Raw genomic sequence first — 25686 nt, 5'->3', positions numbered from 1 at the left:
TTTGTATTAGTTTTCTAGCCTATTGATTTTTAAAACTTTAATTGATTGGACCCTCACTGGTATTTCGTAAAGGGCCTTTTCAATTTTCTAGCTTTCATTTTTAATATTAGAAACAGTTATTTTGACATTAGGTTTTTGTAGGAAGATTAATATTTAATGTTCACCTCCTGTACTCTATTATAAGTCCTCCAAGGGTTGTGTTCAATTTGAAAACTTCATCTCATTTCACCACCATGCTGGTAGTGAAAAATCTATTCTCATGACCCCTCATAGCCCTGACCAGGTTTCATAGTGTGGAAACTGAACTTTAGTTTATTATTGAGTCTGACTTCTTGAGTTAGAATACATTTTTTGGATGGATCAAAGAAGAAAATGTTTCCAGTCACAGGTTCTGAACTGAGAATTGACCAAGCAGTACAATTTCCACATCTTAACACCAAAGATACTAGTCTTCAATATTTAGCAGATATTTCTGTCTATGACAAGTTTTGCCAGCTCATTTCAAGCTACAATTGAACCAGCAGAAGGAACTCAAGTGTTGTCCATTAGGAACTGTGACCCTTCTTTTCCCTCAGATACGTGACCCCATGTTCTATTAATACGTATATTGGCTTTTAAAAGTTTTAACACTACTCATAATAAGAGATGTCATTTTGTATAAGTTTGTTTTTACTTTATTTGGTTTGTTTGCTAGGAATTGCGAAGGCTTCTCAAGAAGGAAGACAAACCCGTTCTGATGATGTTCTATGCCCCGTGTAAGTAATCCAGCATGTCCTTTCACTTGTTCCTTTCTTCACTGGGTTATGTACAAGGCTGAGTGGAAGCCTCACCTGTGCTTTACTAATGCCATCTTGTACCACTTTTAACATTGAAATCCACGTGGTGGATTACGTTATGTAATTTCTTTACCTGTTGTCCTTTCTAGATTTTCATTGTGGTAGAAGCGCGATACTCTGAGCACATTAGTGTTAATACAGCTTTACGAGGGGGTGTAGTCCCTCAGTGCTTCTAGCTGGCAGTGCAAATGAGCATTGTATGTGCTTTTTTCTTTTGTGCTTTGGGCCACGTCATAAGACAAGTGGTTACACACAAACAAAATATCTCTAGAGGCTGTGGAGTTGAAAGAAGCTCTATTTGTTCTCAGTAACTGGATGCAGAGGGAGCTACAGCACAGTGGTCAAGAGCAGGAATACTTTTCTTGCTCCATCCAGGAGGCACCCTGGGTATTTTTGTTGTCACTGGCAGGAGTATCCTGAATACAAATGGAGTTTAATTGGTGGGGTGGCAGGAAGGAAAGAGAAGAGCATATTGGAGTTGCTGCATTTCTTCTGTGACCTTGACACTGCATTGCTCTGATCTTGTCATTGTGTTGGCTGCTTCTTCCTTAATTTTACAAATTTATAACTGCTTCTTCGCATTTTGTGGTGACAGGTATATGAGAGGCTTTCCAGGTTTTGAAAACAAAATATTGTTGTGCTGGAGTTGTTGCTCAGCTGGAAAGCAGGGCAGCCATGAGAAAGGAACGAATGTGTGACCTAAGCTGGAAAAGCCCCCCAGCACTGTCTTGGTTGGGAAATTGATGAGAGGCATTGCTACCAATTTGCTGTTTGTTTCTCTTTTAAAATGAGCATCCTGTGGCAGGACTATCTGCTGTTTGAGTGTATTTTCTCTAGTAATTATTGCCTGAAACACCATTCTACCTGTTTTAGTCTCACCTGTGTACAACCAAGACGACCAGAATTGCCCAAGACTTAGCTTGATGCATCACTCAGAGGATGTTTTTTCCTTAATTAAATTAGCAGCAGTGTGGTGCCTTCACGCTCCGCAGCAGGCTGGGCCTGCACGGCCTGGCCTGGCGTGTGGTGAGTGCCAGCGGCTGCGGCCGCCACGGTGTCGGCGGGGGGCGATACGCCCGCTCTGCCTACAAATCACCCCCTCAGGGAGTGACCTGCTGCGGAGAGCTGTCGCAGTTTACCTGTATCATGAATAATTGTTTTCCGCAACTGAGTCTCTTCCTGAAATGTGCCTTATCTAGCCCTTCGTTCTCTTTGAACCGTTCCCCCAGAAACCCTCCTCCTTCTAGTTTCTCTTCTTTTGAAGTGGCAAAACACCTGCTAGTCTTCAGTGCTATCATACTTTTTGCTGATTCCTAAACTGCTGTGAAGGAAGCCTACTTGTAAGGTTCCCCCCCCCCCCCCTCTGATTTCACCATTCTTAACTCCCTCATCTTTTATTTAACGCATGAGACCTTCTGATTTGGTGCTTATCCAATTTTTCTTTTCTTACTCCTGTTCCACTTACTTGAGACAGAATACGTCCAGCAGTTGTATTAAAATACAGACTTTGGGAAGATGGAGTTGCAGGTTGCTGTCTCCTGACATGGGCATTAATGTTCATACCTGGGAGCAGCAAATCCAGGCTGGTTACTAAAAGGGAGTTCTTCATTTCCTTGCTTGTGAGGAGTGAGGTGTAGGGTCTTTGGCAGGAGAGGATGTTGGAGCCTTTGTCTAGGAAGGCATGGGGAAGACGGCTGCATTCTTTCTCAGCTTGGCTGGAAGCAGAGGGTTTAGATTCATTGTGGCAGATTCATAGGAAATGGGCTCTTTCATTATGTACTGTTGCAGAGGGAGATGAAAGCGACTGCAAACTTAAATGTAGTTCCTTTAATATTTCAGGAATGCCTGGTCTGGGTGAAATGACTCAGAGTAAAAGCATGCCTTTTCCTTAGGAGATATTACCTGCCATTTGGAGACCATTCACTGTACTTTTGGACTTTATAATATAAGTCAGACAGCACTAAATATGAAAAATTAGGTATACTTACAGGCATTCAGATTTACTTATAGTTAACTGCCAAAGAAGACTCCTGCAGAAGATGGTCCGCATTTGGCAACAAAAAGGGGCTGTTCAAAATGTCATTGAAAACAGGGTTTTAAAAATGGAAGTGTTACCTAGTGGAAAAATTAGTACGTGTTTAATCGAAGATCCCACTTTTGAGTCAGAATACAAGAAAAAAGAACAGAAGAAAAAGGAGTTTTTAGAGTTACTCTTGTATGCCTGCATGGGAATGTATGTGCCTTGACAGTCCTGACCAGTGTAGTGCAGAAGTTAATGGGTAGGAGAGGCCCCACTGCAGTGCGTTTGGGAGCAAGGAGTCCAAAGCAGCAGCAGGGCTGGGATGGGAATGCAAGGATGGTGTGGTGGTGGCTGTGGGAGGAGGCTGGTATGGCTCTGTATTCTGGGGGAGAGTCCAGGGAGTGGTAAGAGGTTCAGGAGGAGAAGTGAAAGGGATCACTAGTTTGGGGCCTGTTAAAGACAACAGAAGTAGAGGATCCAGAAGGTAGTCTTAACAGCTTGTGCCTTTTGATGCTGTTCCAGTGGTTTGGATGAAGTTGAGAGTTCAGTGGGCCTTAAATGAGTGGTCTGTGCCCACCAAGAAATCATCATTTGACACAGCACTAATTTAACGACCTCAGTGGTAATTTGGGTGGAGAGATCAAAGGTGGAAAGACCACAGAAACAAGCTTTCTTTCCTCTGATTAAAGAATGTTCCTCTCAGGCACGCTGATGTGGTCCTAAACCAGTGGTTGCAAAATATGTTCCTCCTTTACTCAAGATACTTCCAAAACCCTTCTCTCTTTACCATAAGAAAAGTGTTGACTGCTGTCCCATGGTGGACCATGAGTCTCTATTCTAAGTGTCTGAAGTGCATGGCCACAGCTTCCTTTCCTGCTGTCTGCAGTCCCTCCCTTCCCAGTGTGCGTGCACATATTTTACTTGGCAAGGGTGAAACCTGCTGCTTACAAGGTGATTTATTGCTAATCTGATTAGCACTCGAGCGTCATCAAACAGCTCTTAGCGTATTCCAGCTATGCATGTAGTCTTCCTCACTCACTATTCGTCTTTTCCTCAGCACATGAAGTTCTTGTATATTACAAGGGCTGTTGCTTCTCCTGAGTTATCGTCTTCTCCATTAACAGAGCATGGCTTAACTTTTGATGTCTGCTTAATGTGTTTAGGAGATGTCTCAAATGAGTTTCAAAGACCTGTTAAACTGAGATGAATCTGAAGTGCATCCCCCATTTCCCCCCTAATTAAAGACCATATTCTGACTTTCTTAGTCACTAGAGTGCCCGTTCGAAATGCACAAAGCTTTTTGGTTTGGTTTGATGAGCATAACATCTTTCATCTTGCATTCCACTGTGAGCTCAGCCCAGAGCCTTAGGAACGTAAAATGGTGTTGCTCTTCCCAAAACTAGGAAAAGAAATGAATATGAAGCTGAGCAGCATGAAAAAATAGCAAAAATAGCTGCATATAACAAGATGTAGCATCCTTTAAAAATAATAATACAATAATTAGTGGAATAAATAAGGAATTTCATTTAAAAAGTTGTTGTATATAAAAACATGTATTGTGGTATGCTTTGAAACATAGATCCTGTAGAAGAGTCTGAATGGAGTTGTTGGCTTGTTACTGACACAGTTTCTTTTTTATCAGGGTGTGGTGTTTGTAAGAGAATGATGCCGTCCTATCAGCAGGCAGCCACAGAACTGAAGGGTAAATATGTAAGTGAGAAAATAAGATTTATTTTTAAAAAATCATTTTTTTAAGAAAATCCTTTTATTAATTTATTGTTTGAATATTTAAAACCACAAATATTTATTGAAGTGGGTAATTTTTAAGCAAGTTGGAACAAAGCCAAAAATGAATGGTGCTGTTCCACATTCATTCAGGATTATCTCCTTTTTTTGCTATTATTAAAACTTTGCATAATGAGACATTTACTCACCCTTTATATCTAGTATGTGATTTTTGTCAGGGAAAAGTGGGCTCTGACACTGCTTTGTCTAGTTTCTATTTGGTGAGTTTATAGTCTTAAGCTTGTTTCTGTAAAGATAAAGAAATATTTGCCATTTTGGGTTTGATCAGCTTTTGGCTTGATGTTTCATAGACAACTCTAAGAATGCCCTTAGAGTAGTAATTAATCCACTTGCTCAGTGGAGAATCACAGTGTCATGGGAGAGGGATTACTGTACATTGTCTTGATCATCCTCCTAACAAGTAAGCGTAAGTGTTACATGCATAAACATTGCTATAGCTTTGTCAACAAAGTTAGCATTTATACCAGGCTAAAATGAAAACAAGTTTTGATCCTAATAAAATCAATTTGCAGCAGCTGCAATAACTTGGTTCCCTGTTTGTACTAATAAGGCATATTGATCTCTCTAAGCAAGACAAAGACACTTTCCAAGTCATGTTTTTATAATACACTATGTATAATTTATATAATACCAATAACACTTGAGTGACACAGAAATGGGATTGTTGTTCCATGGCTTTGGCTGGATTTGGTCTCATTCTGCTTGTTGAATCACTTGGGTTATAAGTTTCCTCAAGAGAGGCAGTACATGGTGAGGAAAAGATGAAGTACTGCAGTTTGTTGCTGGGGCGGCTCTGGTCAGTGCATCTCATGAGCACTGAGAGCACTCAGACTTCCCCATGTTTTCCCAGCTAGTTGTTTTTCAAGGTGTTTTCTCTAAATTTTTCTCTAAATCCTTGTTTGCTTAGGGCAGAAAGCAGTGGGAGTTGTTCAGATTTCAAGGGTTTACAATGTCCTAAATAAGATACTTTAAAGAGTGCTTCCATACAGCCAGACAGCATTCAAATTCCTCTCCCTTCTGTGGAGGGTGTGCTGTTTTCTCGGGGAAGGCACTCCTGACCTGCACAGCAGGTCCATCACAAGGCGTAGGGTGGACAGGAATTAGAAGCATAAAGAAACACCTACACACATACTGCCAGAGAGAGAGGATGCTGCAAAACACTATTTTCCTGCAATTATCCCTTGTCCGCGTGTAGTTCTGTTTTTATTAAATTCAAACCAGAGAATTTAAACTCCAGATCTGTTCTAGTTTGATAATTTCCAAGAAAGAAAGGAAAGAGTTTCTGTAGGCTTGGGCTAATCCTGCCCAGCTCAGGGGGCTGGCACCGGTCAGAGGTGCTTTTTTTCACTTGTAGTGTTTTTAGTGCAGGTTTATTTCAGAGGAAAGTCCGGTTATGCCACTGTCACCAATGTCTTTCACAAATATCAATCTGTTCATCTAAATATGACCTAGTTAGCTTCCTGAGTGGGATGTGTACATGGTTTGCCATTTCTAAAATTAACTCTGCTGTACCCATCGCAAATTATCCGTGGGGTGCCTGAGAGCAACGTTGACCTCCAGATCAGGCATTGCTGGGAAGTTTATGATTGTTTTGGATGAGCTGAAGATCTGGCATTTTAATCAGACCTGTCATTAGCTGTCAGGATGTGCCAGGGTTAAAAGTGATTATGGCTATTATATAGCAGGAAAATGAAATATGGTATTGCCTACTTAATAGGTCATAAAAATGAAGAGGTGAACTGTATCTGTTGTTGGTTACTAAACTCTTTTGGGACTGGTCCCATCTTGCCATAGTTGCTGAGTGGAAGACTGTATGGTTCAATGTTAAGTGTAGGGTTTTCTATTCCATTAACCCTATCACGAAAGAAAAAGAGCGGCTCCAAATCAGAAGAGGATGGTTTATTTTATCCTTGGCACAAGAGATTCCCCTAGTTCTGCTCCATCAAGCAGCAAGATGTGAGGGTCACAGAAGAACAGAAGTCAGAAGCCTAGAAGATATGACCAGTTAGCAAAGGTTCAAAGTCGATTCAGATACAGGTAGCTTGGTGGGGAGCGGGTAAAGTGTTGCAATATGTCAAATGTCACTGCAGAGGTGAAAGAAATTGACTGATCTTTGTGATTGCTGTGGATATTGCAAGAGGTAAGGGACTTCAATTAAGTCAGGGTCATTCAGTCATTTGCTAAAAGACAATTAGATAAACACCTGGCAGAAGAAGCTTAGGTATAGAGGGAGGACCCTGACTTTGGGTGGAAGGTATATTTTGATGGTCTCTGTTAGCCTTGATGGTACATGATTGTGTGATTTTAGGCCAGCTAAAGCAGTAACTTTTGTTTTTAAAAATGAAACCTATTATAATAGATTTTTGGTCATTTATGCTTCATAGTGTATGAACACCAGAATGAATCCACATTCTTGACTCAGATCAATTGCTGCAATCTGGCTGAAGATGTAGCAGGGTTTCTGAAATGTTTGGAAATGCACATGTAAAACCTAGGAAATCTTTTGAAAGTTCTTGGCAAATCTTAAATCTGGTAGGCTCGTGTAAGGGGGGGAATTAATGAAACCAGTTCTCACTGTGTAAAGCAACTGCTGCATCTTGATCCTATTGAATTTACCTATCCTCAAGAAGTGACATGAAGGATAAGGGAAGGGGAGAATTGGGCCACAGTATCTCATATGAATGAAGTCAATCTGGTTGTTAGAATTACAAGGAAAATTCAAAATATGAGATGTGACCAGCCAGTATAAATCTTATTTCTGTACTCCTCTCCTCTGAGGTAGCTTTCCTTTATCCTTTCTCAGGATAGGTGAGAGAAAACAAAGCATCTTCTTGTGACTTTCCAGCACGCTATTAGAAAAGATTGACCTTCAAACATGGATTTTGTGCTTTAAGATTTATTTCATGCTGGCTCCGAGCACATTTGGTTGGTCTATGCAGTTTGCTGCAGTCAGGAACCTGGTATTAAATTCTGATGTGATATTTCAGCTGGAAGGAGAAAATCCTGTTTTTGGAGGGGGAAGGAGGAGGTGTTAGGATTAAAACCCTGCTGCTAAAATGATTTAAGCTGTCAATGCCATTAAAACTAAGTTAATCTTGAAGTTGTATCTCAGCAACTGGCTGGCTGAAGGTTTGACTGCAGAACAACCTCAGTGTGAATCTCAAACCCACAGAAACTCAGAATTAGTCATATCTTCAAATTTTTAGGTCAAAAGTCTTTGAAAAAAGGTCTTAGAAAGACAGTTTGAGAGGGCACAGGAGCCCTGAGCTCGAAGCTTGGGGTGGATTGCTGGTGTGGAGGGTGGGTTGGGACAGAGGTAAAGAAAGGGAAAGGAGGCTTTTTGTTTTGCTTACCAGTATGAAAAGTTGCTGTGCTCCCATGCCCATCTTTCAGTATCTGTAAGAAAAGGCTGTTTCAACTGCCATTACACCCTACCTAAATTAACATTTAAAGTATTTAAATGCCACATGGCATTTCTTGGGCTCATGGAGCATGTTTTACATCAAAGTAATGCTGATTTCTTCCCCCTTGCCATTCAGTAAGCACACTTTTGAACTGGGATAGTCAATGCTTGGTCAGGTAGACTTTCTGGATGTTAGCTGAGACTGTAAACCAAAAAATGTGGATAGAACTCTTTGTGTAATGTTTGGATGTGAACTAAGCCATGTATTTGCACAAGAAGAAAGAATTCTAGTTGGATTTGTGCTCTCTTTGCAGATTTGTATTTTAAACTACTAGTGAGATACAGAGAATTCCCTTTCGTTTTTTCTGCTAGGGGGTGACTAAAAGGAAATATAGATGCTGCGAAAGCAAGGAGTACATGACAGGCTGAATGGTGTGTGCTTTCTGTGGCTTAGGCTCAAATATTGCTCTGTTTTTCCTTGGTCAAAATCAGAAGTGCTTCATTGCCTTTTATGAAATCACCCTTGCTTTACAGCAATATGAGCAAAATCAGAATCTGCACAGAGTTTAGCTGTCTTTACTGCTCTTTAAAAGTCACGGTGTTACTGCTGAATTGTAAGAATCAATATAATTATGCTCTGTTTTTTTCAGGTTCTTGCGGGGATGAATGTTTATTCTGCTGAATTTGAAAGGATAAAGGAAGAATACAATGTCCGTGGATATCCTACAATCTGCTATTTTGAGTCAGTTATGTTTTGCTACTATTTAAGAAATCATACACTCAACTATAATTGCATGTTCTTATCTTCAGGGCAAGCACTAAACCTTGTTTTGTTGCTTTAATAGGAAAGGAAAGTTCCTGTTCCACTTTGAGAACTATGGTGCTACCGCAGCAGATATAGCAGAGTGGCTGAAAAAGTAAGGCATTGAACTTCATACACTCCACCTTTTAGGTACCTTTCATTATTTACAGAATGTAATGGTTTAGGATCAGCCATCTCTCCCTCATTCCCTCTGCTCAAAAGAGCAAACAAAACTACCCCTCTGAGACTGGCTGAACTAGCACAGAGAGATTGCATGCTAAAAAACAAACGTTAGGCATGCCTTGTGTTTCACAATTGCATTTCATATGTAATAGGGTACAGACTATGGACCAAAATTAATGCAGATGCACAGATCTTGGCTTTGTTAAAAATGCCAACTTAAATTTCCAATGATCTTGGGTGCCTAAATTTAATACCTCACAAAACATATGGCTTTGGTTGTTTTATTTAAAATGCATGTGCCAAGTACGCAGTTATCATTAGTTCTTCGGCCTTCAGATGGAGTAGTTAGAGTGTTTTTCAATGACAAGCAGTAGAAACTAGCACCCTGGATTGCTAGTCACTTTTACAAAGTTTATTTCCCGTTATGACTTGAAGTGGTGTTGAAAGTGTCTTGTTCTACCAAAAGGCATCTGTTTGCAGTTGTAAATATTTTGGGGGCTGAATGTGCCTGTGGGACTAGCAGCTGAGAGAGGAGGACAGGAGAAAGTGTGTTTATGTACCCCTCTTTCTAAATAGTTGATGTTCAGTTGGTGCAAATCAGCACATTGTCAAAGCTGGTGGAGCTGCTGGAGAGAGCTGAGATTGTCCATCACCAGACTGCTGCCTTTAGCAGTAAGGCCCAGCTCTTGGGTTTTGAAGAACCGTTGTAACCCTCCCTCATTTGTTGCAACCAAGGAAGTAATATTTAAATGAAGTCAATGTAAATTGCAAACCGTTGTGATAATACGGCTTAGCAAAATTGGATTAAAATAAATGTGTTTTATTGCACCAGTGGGACTATGCTGGGGGCATGGGAAGGGTTGCAGGTAGCCCAGGGGCTTCAGCGGTGGTAGGCTAGGTGGTTCAAGATGGGGACCCACAAATGCAGTGACAGCAGCATTCCTGTTGGCTTCAGGAGGTACAAACAGTGAAAGCAAGCACTGCCCTGGGGATCAAAGAGAAGAGATTTAGCTATGGTCTTTTAAGCTTCAATTAGTCCATTCAGCCTTTCAGAAATTAATGATTAAGATGGCAACTCCAGCAATGTTGATTAGTTGATCAGCCCACAGAGCAAGGCTGTGACTTCATCACCTGTACTGTATTACGCTTTTCAGTTCTGCAAGGGTGTCGTTATCTCTTGGCTACCATGTGTGAAACATTAGATGTTTGGGGTGAGTTTTTTCCCCGTCTGCCCACGTAATATCCAGATAATCCCTGTAATATGCAGTGCCTTTCTATCAGTGCTGTGACAGCAAGTGAACACAGCTACTGGAAGCAAAGTAGAACAGCTGCAAGCTCTTTCCAATGATAATCTCTGCTAACAAGCCACAGTGGGCTTTGGCTGATACTCCAGCAGTCCAGAGCTAAAGACAGCTGTTTGTCCTCACTTAGTGCTCAGTGCATGTTTATTAGTTTCCCAAAAGATGATCTGAGTAGTAGCCTTCTTACTCCTGTTTTGTATAATAAATGCAACTTCTAAGGAAGGCACGTATGAGAAATTGTGCATACTTAAATTTTGCCAGTAATTGATGTTGTAATTAAAACAAAATACTGTATGTAAAGGGTAAATCTGCTCTGTGCATAATATTGCATTACTCTGAGGAGTGTAAGTAGTCAAATGGCATGGTGGGGGCTTTAGGAAAGCCAAAGATTGTAATTAGATAGCTGCAGGGTGTATACTCTATATTTCAGAATAGCATAATATTAAAACTCTCACCAGATAACTCAAGCTAGAATTTAATATCATCACTGTTGTGATTTCCTGTGATATTGGTGTCTGGAGCAGTGTCCTCTCACTTCTGAGGAGGAATGCTGGCTCCCTTTTCTGAAAACACAAATACTACAAAACAGGCATAGGCTATGAATTAGCTAGGCACCAAGACCAAATCCTAAATCTAATACTCACTCTCTGAACTCCCTCAGTGTCAGGTGTAGTTCTGGTTTCCCAGGCTGTGCCGCCTTTAATGAGAGGTGATTCTGAAGTGATGTTGGAGAGGGTGGAGGCTGCTGCCAAGACAAAACTGCACATGTCAGGCAGGGAGTTGCTCTGATAGGAGATGCCAATCAGCTGAGCAGGTGTGCTGAGCAGCAGGGGCATGGCACTGCTAGAGTGCCTGTGCCAAGGAGAACCAACGCGTGTTTATGCTGTGCGTGCACGTGCTCTTGTCTGTATGTTCTTGAAAGAGAATCCAGAAGACACTGTGCCGTATGAAGTGACCTGTTTTTTGTGGACACAAGTTAGACGCCACAGAAGGGCAGCTGTTTTCTTTTAGCTCCCTCTTGTTCCTTTGACCTCTAAATGTTCATGGCTAAGTGCTGAAAGTGGTTGATCTGTGCTGATTTAGGGCAGGGGGCTGCGGAGTATAACAACAAAGGTTAGAATTACTTGAACTGTGAAAAGGATGTTTTTCATATTCTTTTCCCTCAGATCAAGAGCTACTAGTTTGGAGGGTTTCGACACCTTTTCATTTGTTAGTGAAGGCACTTCTTTCTTGTGTTGAAGTGTCCTAATGCATCAGCCTACAGGTACTTAACCCCTCTTATCTTCCTAATAGGCACTGGCTACTATCTTGTAGTGTTTCAGATGTTTTTATGGGGTGATAGAGATAAACCATCACAGTCTTACTCCAACACGCAGCATTATTAACACGGGAGATGCTATCTTGTACATATAATTTTTTTTATCCATCTTCTTACACAGCTGCATCAATCTGGATGGTAGGCAAGCCAGACAGATTGCTGTCTCCAATAGCTGTTTAGTTTGTCTCGCAGTTTTTGTGGACTTCTCTTGGGCCTTTCCTTAGCACCAGCTAACTACTCAATTAAATCAAGAACTTGCTCTCTGTTCTTAATTCAATTAGCTCTTGATATCTCTTCCAGACTTCTGTCATCCTATTTTTGGTCTTCAGGCGTTGGATGTGCCTTCTCTCAGTTTTAAATGACATTTTAGATTTTGCTTGTTGTCTCCTCCAGGCTTTGAGGTACTTCTTACCAACTCCTGTGTAGGCTAATTAGCATGCACAGCATTTTAAAGTGGGCCATTTGAATAAACATCCTGTGCCCTGCTTTACTAATTCCTTGCTGAAATAGGTCATGCCGGGCTCTGCTGAACACAGCTTTCTTCTGGTGCTTTGTGGCCAGCGTGTCCATGTTCATCATGCTCAAACTGCTCGAACCAACTCCCCTACCAAATTGATTGTGTCATGGTATTTTCTGGAAAGCCTTCATTCTGCCAGCATACCTGTGGATTATTGCTGTTTCCTACAGGCTTGGCAGCAAGCACAGTGATTCTCTGGGTAGCTTTGTGACACAGCCCCTGAATTGTCACAGCTCTGCCTGTGCTGTGGGTCTCCTGGGCCATTTAGGTGGTAAACTCTCATGGATGGGGACCTCCCTCTTTTTCTCTTTAGGCTGCTTGGCTTCGTGCAGCTCCCACCTTTGTTTGTTTTTTGGTTTGTTTATCCTACGAGCAGCATCAGAGGTGTGCATCGCAGCTTTGCACACATTGCTTAATATTCTTGGATTGGACCCATTGCTTACATCAACACAACTTGCTATCTGAATCTGTGTATCTCTACTGATTTCTTTTTATCAAACTAGGCTTTCAGCCTAGTAATGAGAAAGGCAGAATAAATGAATTATCATCCGTTTGCCATTCCTTGTTCCAGGCAGCTAACACAATAATACATTTTAATCAAAAATAGTAAATCTGCTTTCACCAGGGATGGGGCCGCATCCAGACTTGTGCTTTGCCAAAGAATTTGGGGAATTTGGGGGGGATATTTGGAACTCATTACTACACCTGGCAAGGATAAAGTAGCTTCAAAGTCTGGCTCCAAATGTTCCTATGTTTGGGTGTACTTTATGTGAACAGTGCTTTAATAAATAAAATGTCAGTTAGCATAGTTTAGTTCACATCTGCCAAATTCTCTTATAAATGTACATTGATAAAAGGAAAAAGCACTTGTGTAGTGGAATGATGAACAATTGAACTGGTCCAGAGCAACTGAGGTTCAATTTCCAGGTTTTCCAGTGTGTCTCTGAGCAGTCTCTCTGGCTCTGAGCCATCAAAGATGGTTAAGCTCATGTGCAATCATAGGGAAGTCGGTGGAGCGCATTACTTATCTTTTAGATTAAGCATGCAGTTTGAGTAGCTTTGCTGAATTAGGCCTGTGAGCCCACTGTCGCGGGAGGACACAACGATGCTTCCCCAGGTCACAGGGTGGTTCGGGGTAAAACCATGAATTTCTGGGTAAATGCCCTGGTGTACACTGCACACAGCTCACTCATGGTCCCAACACTGCCACTCCTCTCTGTCAGCCCTATAATCAGTGTTCTGTTGGTATTCAAGGTGACTGGTTAGATTGGCTGTTTCTACTTGCTGCTTTTTTCTTTCATTTGCAATGACTCCTGAGAACTACTAAGTGTGAGCGCAGTAAGAAAGGAAGCATCCTGCTGAGGAGGCTAAAAGAGTAATAGAAAAATACATCTGATTTTTATAAAGTAATAACTAAGCGGCCTGGTTATCTCTTCGTTCTGTCCTCTTCCATTTCTGATCTGTCCTTGTGAGCTCCTTGTGGATTTTGCCTTTCTCTTCCGGTTCTGTCTGACTTTTGGCATTTATCATTTCTGAGTGGAAGAATTACTGAAGCTGTTCAGTAGGGTTAGTGTGTCAGACTCATGTGGACATTTGCACGAAGGTGGTTCCTTGCAATCCAACTTGCTAAAATTACTACTTAGCACCAACGAGCTGCTTTTCAGCTGTGTCTGTTTGTCTTGTAGCCCACAGGCACCTCAGCCACAGGCTCCGGAGACTCCCTGGGCAGATGAGGAAAATGTAGTTTACCACCTGACTGATGAAGACTTCGACAAGTTTATAAAAGATCATTCATCTGTGCTAGTGATGTTCCATGCACCATGTGAGTTTGCTTTTTCTATTCTGTACCCTGATCCAAATGCCTGCAAACCAAACCAGTGATAATTTGCTGCGTAGGTTTCACAGAACCATAAAATCAAAGTCCAGGCTTCTCTTGTTTGCTATGAATCTTAAGCACACAAGGCATGAAATGTTTGTGAAGTTGATGGTTTCAAGTTTAGGATAGAGGTATGCTGCTGGAAGAGGTACTTTGTAGGCTGAGTCAAAGCATAACTAAAGAGCATAATAATGCTTAAATAGGCAGAGGAGTCATCATTTTGCAAGATTACCGCCAATGTTTGGTTAGTCTTCTGTGTTATTTGCTTTCAAGCCAGAGGTCTGGTTGTTTCAGCAACTCTATTTGAGATCTGTGAGGTCATGAGTCCTTGTTCACAGCTGCAAATGCACCACTCTTAATCACGGGGGTGACTCACTTTCACTCCTCTGCCACAGTTCTCTGGCAATCTAAGGGGTGATGGTCATTCAACGTTGTGCTGAAGCATGCCAAAACATTATTTAAGTTCAGAATGTCCCTGTGGCCTTTGAAAACTGATACAGAGCTGGTAGTGATACTACTTACAGTTTGGCTGAGAATGAATTGGGCTGATTTTTTTGATGATTTCAGCCTTTAGCTGGAGCAATAAAATGCAGTGGGTTGCCCTAAGGCATTTCCCTCTGAAAGCTCTTCCAGCCACATTGTCCTTCTGTATCTTGTACCCTCCAAATTAATACCTGCATTAACTAGTTTGTTTGCTAATTATGCAACATGTTACAGCTACGTAACAGGTTCTACTGATTCTTTGTATCTTCAGTGGAGGTTCAGGCTCAGATCTGCTGTGTTGGATGATACATAGCTTGTCTCCTCTTGCTGCTGTGTTGCCAGTTGCATTTGGATGAGATGTTTGTTTTCATGGGCATAGATTTGAAGGTTAGGGCTCTGGAGGCAGGGTACGTGCTCACAGCAGAAAAACTGAAGGTCCTGGCACAGACTAAAATCCTGCTTCCCTTAAAACCAGCAGGAGTTAGCACCTAAATGCTTTATTTTAAGGTCTGCTCATAAGACTCACTTGGAAAACACTGTAATGAATTTCCTTTGCCTGATGAAACATCCAGCGATTTGATCCACGGAAGCAGGTGACTGCTGTTTTGTCGTTGTATTCACTGGATCATTTGTAGTAATGAAAGTGGGGCCGGAGATGAACGCCTGGTGTGAGAACTAACACACGAGTAGCAGAACTGATGAAGCCTGGTTTGCTAAGGAGTTATCCTTCGTTACCCAAATCCTTCCTTCCCCCAGCTCTCCGTTCACCCCCACTGTGCAAGAGACAGCACAGGCGGCTGCTCATCTGGAGCTGTACGCTTGCTGGCTTGGCAGGACAACTGCTGCCAGTCAGGAAGGTAACTGCTGAATTTCCCTTCTTCACCTCTCTGTGTGCAAGGGCTTGGGATAAGCATTCTCCCCGTATAGCCCCAGATTTCTTTAAACATGCATTGTTTTATTAGTATTTGAAAGCTTTGTTGGTTTTTGAATTTCTAAATGGGCAAATTAATTTGATAATCTACTTGGAAGGAGGCAGAGAGGGAAGAAGTTGGATGATGAAGTTGGTCCTGTAAACCACATTCCTGCAGGAAGTCAAGTTAAAAATAGATGAATACGTGCAGCTACATTCAAATTTTGTAGGAAATTCAAGTCAGTTTTAAATCTGAACAGGACCCTGTTTAATTTTTGTTTTCTAATATCCTCAAAAAACACAGATAATATAATTGTAGGTGTGACGTGACCCATTTCGAGAGGAGGAGCCCTTGCAGCTGAGCGTGTTTTGTATGGAGGGGCGTTCTGTGCTAAGGTACAGCAGTACTTTGGCAAATGCTATTTTAAAAGTAAATCGGTTACTGAACTGGGCTGTTGTGCTCTCCTGATATCATGTTCCAGCTGCTCAGGATTGATATAAAGAACGTTCCTTACCAAGAAACTTAATTTTAAATGCAAGATGAATATTTAGGGCATAGATAATGTGTAATATGTTTTATTTACAATCAAGTGGTAGTGGTCTGCCTACCTGCAGAATCCAGCTTTTAAATGTGTTAAAGATCTTTGTGGTTGTAAGAATCCTCTATGGGCAACCTCAGCAGAGAGTGCAAGGCTTGCAAACTGAGTAATGACAGGCAGCTATCATAAACAGTTTTCTCCGTGATAAAAAGATCTTCTCTAAGCACTTCTTAAATTTATTAATGGAGTCACCTTATGAATGTAAGGAGATAAATTACTCCAGTAAAAGAAATAGTAAAAATGGAGGACGTCATTTAAAAAAAAAAAATCAACCCTTTTGTGGCTTAGGATGTGAGAGTTTCTTCTAAAAATTAGTTATTAATTTTATTCTTTGAAACATGTACAAAATAGGCCCAGAACTCAGGATACACTTCTTTGTAACTAAGAATAAGCAAGAGGATTTCAACACTGGCCTGGAATTAGCAAGGGCTTACAAAGCAATGTCCCTATGCAGTGTACACATGACTTGGAGTTTTTATAACAGGTTATAAATCTTGTGTTCACGCAAAGATCTTTTACTGGAGACAGAATTATTTCAGTGATGCTTTAATTACAATTCCATAGTCAGATGGCCAAAGTATTAATACACTGTAGTATAAAATATGTGTGGGAAGACGGAAGCTTTTTATTCCTCCCCCGCAAGCGCTGAAGATGCAGTTGAACCAAATGCACTCATGGTAAATACCTGTGAACTGCAAAATTAGGCACTGTGATGAATGTGGCCACTTGGATCTCCATGCCTGTGGCTACTAATGATCACCCGTGAGGACCACTCTATAATTATTTACAGTCAGTTGCTCTCAGTAGCCCAATTAGAAGTGTTGCAGCATTTTGTGTTAAGTGCAGCCTAGTATGTAACTAGGTTCAACTAGAGCAGCTACGTGTGATTTAAACATATCAGGAGTGTCTGTAGCAAGCAACTTGCACCTCTTGCTATCGGAGACCTTATACCTTTTCTGCAATAATTTAGTACAGCCACTAAATAGAAGTGCTGCTTTGAATTGCTACTGCTGGCCCTGACACACATGGGTGAGTGTAGGTGGGATGAGTTCATCTTGCTCTTGTTTTGCAGGTCACTAGGGACACGAAGTAGGATTTTTAACCTTCTGAAACTTCTTTGTAAAGCCCTTAAGAGGATGTTCAGCAAATCTGAATGTTTAGCATGGGTAAACAGTGACCCAGCCAGCTGAGAGTCTGAGGGCACTCTTCCTCCTCAGCCAGTGCAGGAGGACGCACAGCAAGCACTGTGTTCCTTCTTACCCAGACATTTTGCTGAAATTCTGTAAATGCTGGTGGTTAGCACATTGTTAGCCTGGATATATCCAGCTGTCCTGACTGCACTCAGCATTGCTGTTCGTGTCACATGTAACGAGATGAAGGTGACTGGTCTTGCAGACACCTGAAGTGATTTTTCTGTGTTGCTGTTTTACACAGAAGAAAACTGGGCTATGAACTGGGATCTCTGACACACAGCACTATGGAAAAGGAGAGCAAACAAATGGTCTTTCCCCCTGAAGGTTTTGGAGTTGTTGCTTGGATTGGCCATGTTCAGTAGCACGAGTCTCTAGCAGATGTATCACACGAAGCAAAGGTATAGCTATGTATGCCATCGCTAGACCAAACAAAGCTGTACCACAGCATAAATAAAGTCATCTATGTAGTTTATCATAATGTTCTGTTAGCAGTGAAAATAAGGACCGCGTGTCTGTTTGTGCCTCTTGCTATCCATGCTGATCAATTTATTTAGTTGCCCAAGATGACAGCTGGGTTCTGAGTGTCTCTAAATTTAAGCTCTACTGCCAGTCAAATGTTGCTAAATGCTTTAGTGACATAGTGGCTCACTGGGACTTAAAATGTTCCTGAACCACTTGAGTGCAAAAGAGCCCTTTTTTTGCACTTTGTGTTTTCATTTGTCCCCGTCAAACTGCTGAGTCAAATGCTATTTTAAGAATAATGCTGTCCAAAATATTTGCCAAGTTAGTGCAGTTTGCAGTCTTTCAGACTGGGTTTTGTCGAAAGAATAAAAAAACGTTAATTTCCCATTCTACATTTTCCCATCATTTTGCTCCAAAGCACGATCTTGGAGTCTTGCACAAAATAACCCTAACCAAGTCACGGATAAGTCAATTCAAATGCTACTAAGGAGAGTTTAAAGTCTTGTATTGAAATTAAAGCAAATTCAGCAGTGGGTTCTAAAAAATGTCTGCTTTTCATGCACAAGAGCTGCTTTTCATGCACAAGAGCTACTTTTCATTGTATTTTGTTAGCACAAATGACGCTGCTAACACTTAAAGGCATACTTGTTCAGGATGCCTCGTGTACAATAAAGTCTAGGTGCCCCCATGAGCTGTAGCTTTCTGGGTACGTTCAGCAAGTGCAGATCTGAGTAGTCAGGTGCTGCTGATGGTTGGTAGCCTCCCATGGCTGCTTTCTCCCCCCCACCCACCAAACCCCATCAACCATAACAAAGTCTGTGGCGTGGTACTGATGCCAGGGGCAAAGGAGGAGAACAGTTTGTTTGGCCCTACTATTACTGTAAATATGCATCGGTGTTTTAAAGAATTAAACTATTAATATATTTTTCCTGCACCATTTCTTCCTTGTATATGAGCTTAAGTTCATGTTGAAACTGTCTTCTGCCCAGCCCTCTTCATGGGACTTCGTCATAGACATTATATAAACTGTGGCTGCGGTGCATAAGGTTAGGGAAAATGTCAATAATCTTAGTGGGATGTTGGAGCCATCGCTGGTTTTCTTCCTTGATAAGAAAGGCAGGCAAGGAACATGCAGTTTTTTTTTCCCCTGCACCTTTAATTTGCTCATGGAAAGTGCTTTGGTGATGCAGCTATGACACTATCTCTTCTTGCTCCCTCTTAATAGAAGGGAGGGAAAAATAAATCTTGCAATGATAAAATTCAATACAGTTTTGATGTGTTGTTGAAATGTCTGTGAAATTCCTTTCCTGTCCTCGGATATTTTCTCTCCCTTTATAAACTAGCCTGATAAATTACACAGTTGGTGCTTTCCAAAGCCGACTATTCATCTGTGCAGGTTTTTAATTGCACTGGGAGCTGTTTTATCAATTTAGCTTTGGAAAAACAACTTCTCCGCTTTCCTCCTCCTTCCCCATGCATTAAAAAATGAGGTTTTAAGCCACTTTGTGGACTCATTATTAAGAATGCCAACCAATTAGCCCAATACAAGATGAAGGCCTCCAGCTTCACACCAAAGAGCAGACTCCCCCTGACAGCACACCGCCATTGGTTTCAGTGAGTTTGGTTTTGTTTCTTTCCGCTGCATGTGGTGGGATTAGGACATGGGAATTTATTGCTCACTTTTTATTTAAAGCAAAACCAAAATGTGTGCAGAAAATCAAATCTTTTTTTTTTTTTTTTTTTAAACTGGGTTTTACAACTATAAATAAATAAGTCTCCCTTTCAGCCCCCCACTGGTTCCTTATGAAAGATCTTTGTGGAAGCCAGCCACCATTGCAGCTAGCGCTAATTGGTACTTCTCTTGGCAGCCTCAACAGAAAGGCCACGGGTTGAAAAAGGCTGAGGAATTAATTTACTGTTTAGCCTTAAAAAAAAAAAAAAAATAGCCTTTCCAGCACAGGTCAGCAGCAGCATATAATAAAAAATAAGTAAATACAATCTTCGCAAGTTTTTCCATTCATGATTCAAAGGCATGTGGGTTATTCAAATAACAGCTCTGAATGTGGAATAGATAGAAATGTCCTTTAATTTTTATTTGACCCTGACATATCTGACGTATTAGTGAATTTTAAAATAAAATGTTGGCAGTTTTCATTGGCTCCATACAGAGCTTTTGGCATCTGCCTCCAGGCGTACAGCCTCTAGGATGAAGCAAAGCAGTAGGTAAACATCTTAATTTATTTGAAATATTCTAGTGGTAGCTCTCCATAAGAAGCTGCAGCCTGTCTCTGTTGATGGTAATCAGTCTAGTTCAGTTGGAAAATACTTGTTCATCACTGAAGGTTTGCCTTCTGACCTCAGCCTTGGCACCAGCCGAACTGGGTGTTTCAGGAAAAAAAAGTGTGTCTGGCTGCTGTCCTCAGGGAGGGGTCTCAGGTGTCAGCAATAATAGGGCCTAGGTGCATAATTTTGATCAATCCTTGGTCAAAGATAACTTTGTATGAGCAGGGATTATTACTCAGCAGAAGTTAAGGGAATAGCAGGCTTTGCCAAATGTGGTGTAGCCCTGTGAACTGGCAGGGAGCTGGAAGCCAGGAGCTTGCCAGGATGTAGGCTTCAGTCAGGAGTCTGCTTTAGTCTCCTGAAAGGTCTCTGTAAGCTTTGACAACCCACCCTCGTGTATGAACTCCGCTTTTTAAATTGGCCTTTCTGCATGGGCAGGGCTTTAAAAGTAGTTGTGCCAGTTCTTCTGATTACAGCATCACTGAATAAAACAAAGGGATGCAGTATGTTAGGTGCAGGCTGAAATGATTGCTGGAACCCTGTAGTGTGTCTTCAACAGATTCCATACCCAGCTGATACGGCTGTATTTACTCATCCGTGGGGTGATGCACAAGCCAACACGCATGTGTCAAGGTGTGTGCTGTGGGCTTGATCTTGCGCCTGCTAGAGCCGGTGCAAGATACCCTCCTTGTTTTTAGAGCAATTTAAAAAAGCTTTGAACAAGACACTTACTGAACTGTCAGGTAGCTCATAGGCAGAGCCCAGCTGCGTTTGGCTTCTTGGTGAACCAGTGCAGGTGTCAGGATGGGAAGAAGTTGCAGTGCTCTAATCACCAAAAGGTTGAATTGTTGTGCAAGGGCACTTGGGTGATGAATGTTTCAGTTTTAAGAGCCTGGATACCTAGGTGAAGAAAAAAGATGTGCTTAAGTTTCAGCGGAGCATTTCCTGACTCTTCCCATCCCTTAGGTGCCTAACTTTAATGTTGCCTTAATGCATTTTTAATGGCATGTATAATAAACTGTTTCCCTGGACAAGCGTAAATTGTGCCAACTTTCCGTTCACTGAATGTATGCACTTCTTAGCTGTGTGCCTTGCTGGTAGGCTCCTGGAACAGATAAATTCTTTGTATATAACAGGAGAATTCTTGGCTCCTGAATCTATTTCCAGTGGGGTGAGCAAGTTTTGAGTGTTGATTTCGGAGTGTTAGGGACTGACGTTCAGACCAGGGTCATCAATACTTAAGTGTGCAAGTCTACAACAGGGTGGCGCTTGATATTGCATATATTTGAATATCACCAAAAAAAGCCTTGGGGTGTGTAAATAGTTCAGTCCGGTGGCTTCCCGGTGCCATGACCTGCCTCATTAAAGTAATTACAGCAGTGATTTTCAGTGGAGATTTGAGGCACACATTAAAACGTGGGTTCTTGAAAATGCAGCAAACCAAGAAAATGAAGTACCCGACATGAATTTTTTTTTAATGACCATCCCACCTACATTTCTTGAGGGATTAAAGATAAAAATCAATATGGGTTTTTAGTGGTACTTCATATAAATAGGAATATGGAAAGTATAAAAAATCCTAATAACTAGGTTGTGCAGTAAAACTTGATAGGATACTTAATGAAAAGGGTGAGGACAGTAATGAGAGACTCCATTGTCTCTTTTGTGTCTGTCTTTTTATAATGTGGCGTGCTGTTCATATAAGAAAATCCTTTTTGAAGCAGTTTGTGTTCTTTGAGCAGGGTAAAGTCATAAAAAAGGATGATCCAGTGATAAAAATGATAGCCTTGGCCTGGAGATGTGGAAGTTTAGTTCCTTGACTTGCTTTGATTTGTACAATTCTGACGCATGTTGCTAAATATTGGTCTCTGTTTCCAATCTGTGAAGTAGGGATGACACTTCACCTGGCAGGGGAGTTTATGTAGCCAGCCACATACAGACTGTGAGATGCTCCAGTACTGCAACAGCTGGGGAAGGGAAGGCACGTTGTAACGGAGCATTGCGAAGGCGTGGTAAGCAGGGAGGAGGTAAGATTGTCTTCCACCATGCAACACCAGAAGCACAGCCAGGCTTTGGGTCCCCAAGTTTAGGAAACCTTGGCTGTGACTGGGAGAACACACAGCTGGGCCAAGATGATCACCTGCAGCCTGAGCTCCTGGACTTGAAGGGAATAATAGAATTTTTCAGAATAGAAAGAATAGCGAAACCAGATTTTGGGTGTTTGTGACTACTCTGCCTTTGGGCTGGATCTTGACCTGCTCTGTGCCACGGTGCTGGGGACAGAATGAGAGGACTCATTCCTCTCACCTCGAGGGTGTAGCTCGAGGAACTTATTTCCTAGCAGCTGTGGGTATTTTGAGAGTGGTGTGCAGGGGGGTAGTAGAGGTGAAAAGAAGAGAGCTGAACTGTAGACACACGGTTTTTGTGAACTTTGTGAGATTTGTTCAAAATGCCTCACTGTATGCTAGCCTCCAATATGGAGCAATTAGGTTCTCTATTAAGGAAGGCATTTACGAAGGCTATTCCAATCAGAAAAAAATCTTCCCATAAATGTGTGGCAGGTGGTGTGAAGGGAACATTAGTTTCTTTGGGGATTTGCTGCCTCATTTCTCCCATTACTGCTGCCTTCCCTCTCTCCTAAAAAGTCCTTACAGTCCTACCGAGGCAACTGCAAGGGAGTAGCTGTGGCTGCAGGAGAGCCAAGGGGCAGCCCAAAGGACACTCACCCTGCTCTCCCCATCTCTGGGAGCCTTGGTAGGCTTAGTTATTGATCAGAGTGGTCTCTTAAAAGACTTGGGTAGTTTTAGCTGGCCTTTTTGTCCAGTGAGAAGTCCACGTTTGTGTGTGTGGCTGGGATGAGACTGTCCTGCAAACTTAACCCCAGTGTACTCATAAGCTAATGAGCTTTTGTGGTGAGTTCTGACAGGAGCTAAGTGTAATTTATTTTTATAGGTTTACTTTGCTCACTTCTAATGACCACTTAACAGCAGGAATTAGTTTTAAGAATTAAGCAGTCAGTTTTGTTTCTTCTGAAATAAATTAATTTCCTTGCCTGGATGAGCTTAATATATGGTGCAGGGTTCTCGTTTGGAAAGGGCCTTACAATATCTCTGCTGCTTGAATCGTTACCAGCAGAGTTTTCATTATCAAGTTTATCTTTCTAAATACTTTATGGCTTCAATTTTTATTATCCTGTGAAAGGCAGAGTAGCAAACTTACTTTAAAGGGCAAATAATGAACAGAGAAACCTACAGTGGAAGATTGCTTGCCTGTCTGTCTGCTCCTTATGCCCTTTCAGAGGGTGAGTTTGGCAAGTGGTGCTGCCTTTGAGTTATTAGTAAATGAATCCAGTGCTCTACTGTTGAGGTGTTTGGGTGGTGGTGGTGTCTTCTGGGGTCCTGCCTGCTTGTGGTTAGCAAGCGTCCTAGCACGCTTCTGCTAAGTAGGTGACTGCACCTCAGCTGGTAACTACTTTTGCTCTGATCTTGCCAGGAAGTGTCTGTGATATCCCTTCCTGATGCCTGCCTTCTGCAGGTGACTTCAGTAATAGCCAATGTGACCACATTTTTTAACCCACAACTCCTCGATCTTCCGTGCTCTGGAATATAATTACCTTTCCTAGGGAAATCTCAATTTTGCATCCATTTTGCTGTTGCTTCTTTTAAATACTAATTGCATCCTAGGCAGTCATCTGCTTGCTATGCTATTCTCCTGTGCTGGACAGTCTAACCTCTGTTCACTGGTGTTTTCATTGCTAAATTGAAAGTATAAAACCTTTCCTGGTGGGGTAAGAATGTGAGGGAGAGCAGTACAACTTCTCTTGCCTTCCCAAGGCAAGATTTTGTTGATCATCTGGTAATGGAGAGAGGGGATTTTTTCTTTGAAGTGGAATAATTATAGTCTAATTGAGAAAGAATCCTTCTGGTGGTATTTTTCATAAACTCTCAACAGCTTCACCTTGAGGCAGCCATGCTGTTGTCTCCCTCTTTCATATTGCAATAGGGGAAGATTAATTTTCAACACCTACACAGGGCAATGTTCCTCCAAGCTGGTGTAGGAAGTGTAATTCATATCTCCCAGCGCCAGCTGATCCACCTTCCTTCACTTCTTTTCCCACCTAAGAGGGATGGTAGGAGGCACCACTGTCTCCTGACACTGATTTTTACCAGGTGCACCACAGGTTTGAGGAAGAGGCTCTATATGCACAGCGTAATCTCCAATAGCTGGAAGCTGAAGCCAGATTTGGGATGGAAATGAGGAACTGTGCAGTTTTTGTTGCTGGGCTTTTTATGTTAAATAAAGACAGTGATTAGCTTAAAGAGCTTTCCTGAGCACGTGCTGGAATCTGTGCTGTGGAAGATGGGGGTATGTTTTTCAAAGGTTAACTTCAGGAGCCCAGCTCAGCCAGGGCTCCCTGTAGTGCTCAAAGATGGTGATAGTGCTGGGAGCAAGATGGAGCAGAAATCTCCTCTCATGCTCCACTCTTAGGTGCCCCTGGGAGGTAGCAGCTTGTGGCTGGAGTTAGCTTTAGAGAACATCTGCCTGTTCCCCAGAGCCTTTATGTCAAAAGAAGGTGTGCTATGGTGTGATCAGAAATAAGGGTAGAAGCATGCTTTATGCAGGAGATTGTAAGAGTTGTCTTCCTCGAAGCCCCATGGAGGCAGCCTGTGGGACTGGGCGGTGTTTCAGCCTCCTCTGCTCGGAGTTCCCTCTGCCGAGGTCTGTTGTTGGCTGGAGGCAGCCCTTCTGCTGGAGCTGGGAGAATGGCACCAATGCAGAAGGGGGTTCCTGGAGCTTGGTTAAATTCTCACCACTTTGGTCTGGTTTATCTTAATGTAATGCAGTGATCTGATTGTCTTTTTGGAGGAAAAAAGAACACACCAACTTGTTCTTCAACTGTCTAAAACAATGCCATTATGACTATTTTTCTGAGCAGTTTCGGTGATGCTGAGGGAAATAATTATGTCAGCGTGGAAAAAAAGATGATCAAGAATTGGATTTCAGATGCTTTTACCTCCGCAACCAAGGAGATCAAATACGGAGCTGAGGCTCAGCTCACTCCACGTGCATCCCCGTGTACCAGGCAGGCATCAGGTGGCTCACGTGGCTGATCAGGACTTTGCTGGTACCCACATGAATCGTGTGGTAGTGATCTAGGCTGAGCTACTGTGTTTTCCTGAGTGCTGACAGCTCTGCACCGGGACATCTGTGCCTCCTGTGCGTGCTCAGCGGCACGTGCAGGAGGTGCTCCCCAGGGATGGGGTCGCTACCGCCGCAGTCACACGCTGGCCGAGTTATAGTCCCCTTGGGTCTCAGCTGCGTGGGGCCGAAGAGCTGCTTCTAGGCAGGAGCTTTTCTTCTGCTTGTGCATAGTGTGATCAGGTTTGTGGTCGTGGCAGCAGTGGGAATAGATGCTGTGCTGCTCTCCTGTCACCAGGATGAACTGAGCAGCCCACGCAGACGAGGCATTGGGCTGCAGCTGCAGAAATGTGGCATGACTGCACTAACCTAAAGCAATAAAGTGTTTTCATCGAATTCCATATTTCTAGTTCCTTAGAGTTTTTTCCAGGCTGACCTTTTACAGCCCTGTAAAGCCGTGAAGCTGTTTGCTTGTTATTGATCCCTAAAAAAAACAGTGCTTGGTCAAATCGAATCTACATTTGCAAGTACAGTAACAGGGTAGGGGCAGTCTGA

The 25686-nt window shown here is 42.2% G+C and overlaps 1 protein-coding gene across 1 annotated transcript in view; it reads left to right on the top strand.

Moving 5' to 3' along the window:
- Positions 1-25686, top strand: part of PDIA5 (protein disulfide isomerase family A member 5) — a 98320-nt gene that overhangs the window by 34612 nt on the left and 38022 nt on the right. Inside the window, exons 7-11 of the mRNA XM_035331602.1 lie at positions 695-755; positions 4499-4566; positions 8716-8807; positions 8911-8982; positions 13872-14008. Of these exons, the coding sequence (XP_035187493.1) occupies positions 695-755; positions 4499-4566; positions 8716-8807; positions 8911-8982; positions 13872-14008 (430 nt within the window). The remainder of the gene's footprint in view (positions 1-694; positions 756-4498; positions 4567-8715; positions 8808-8910; positions 8983-13871; positions 14009-25686) is intronic.

This window comes from Oxyura jamaicensis, chromosome 7 (assembly GCF_011077185.1).
Source record: "Oxyura jamaicensis isolate SHBP4307 breed ruddy duck chromosome 7, BPBGC_Ojam_1.0, whole genome shotgun sequence".
NCBI classification, from domain to species: Eukaryota; Metazoa; Chordata; class Aves; order Anseriformes; family Anatidae; genus Oxyura; species Oxyura jamaicensis.
This window is presented reverse-complemented; position numbering and strand designations above follow the sequence as displayed.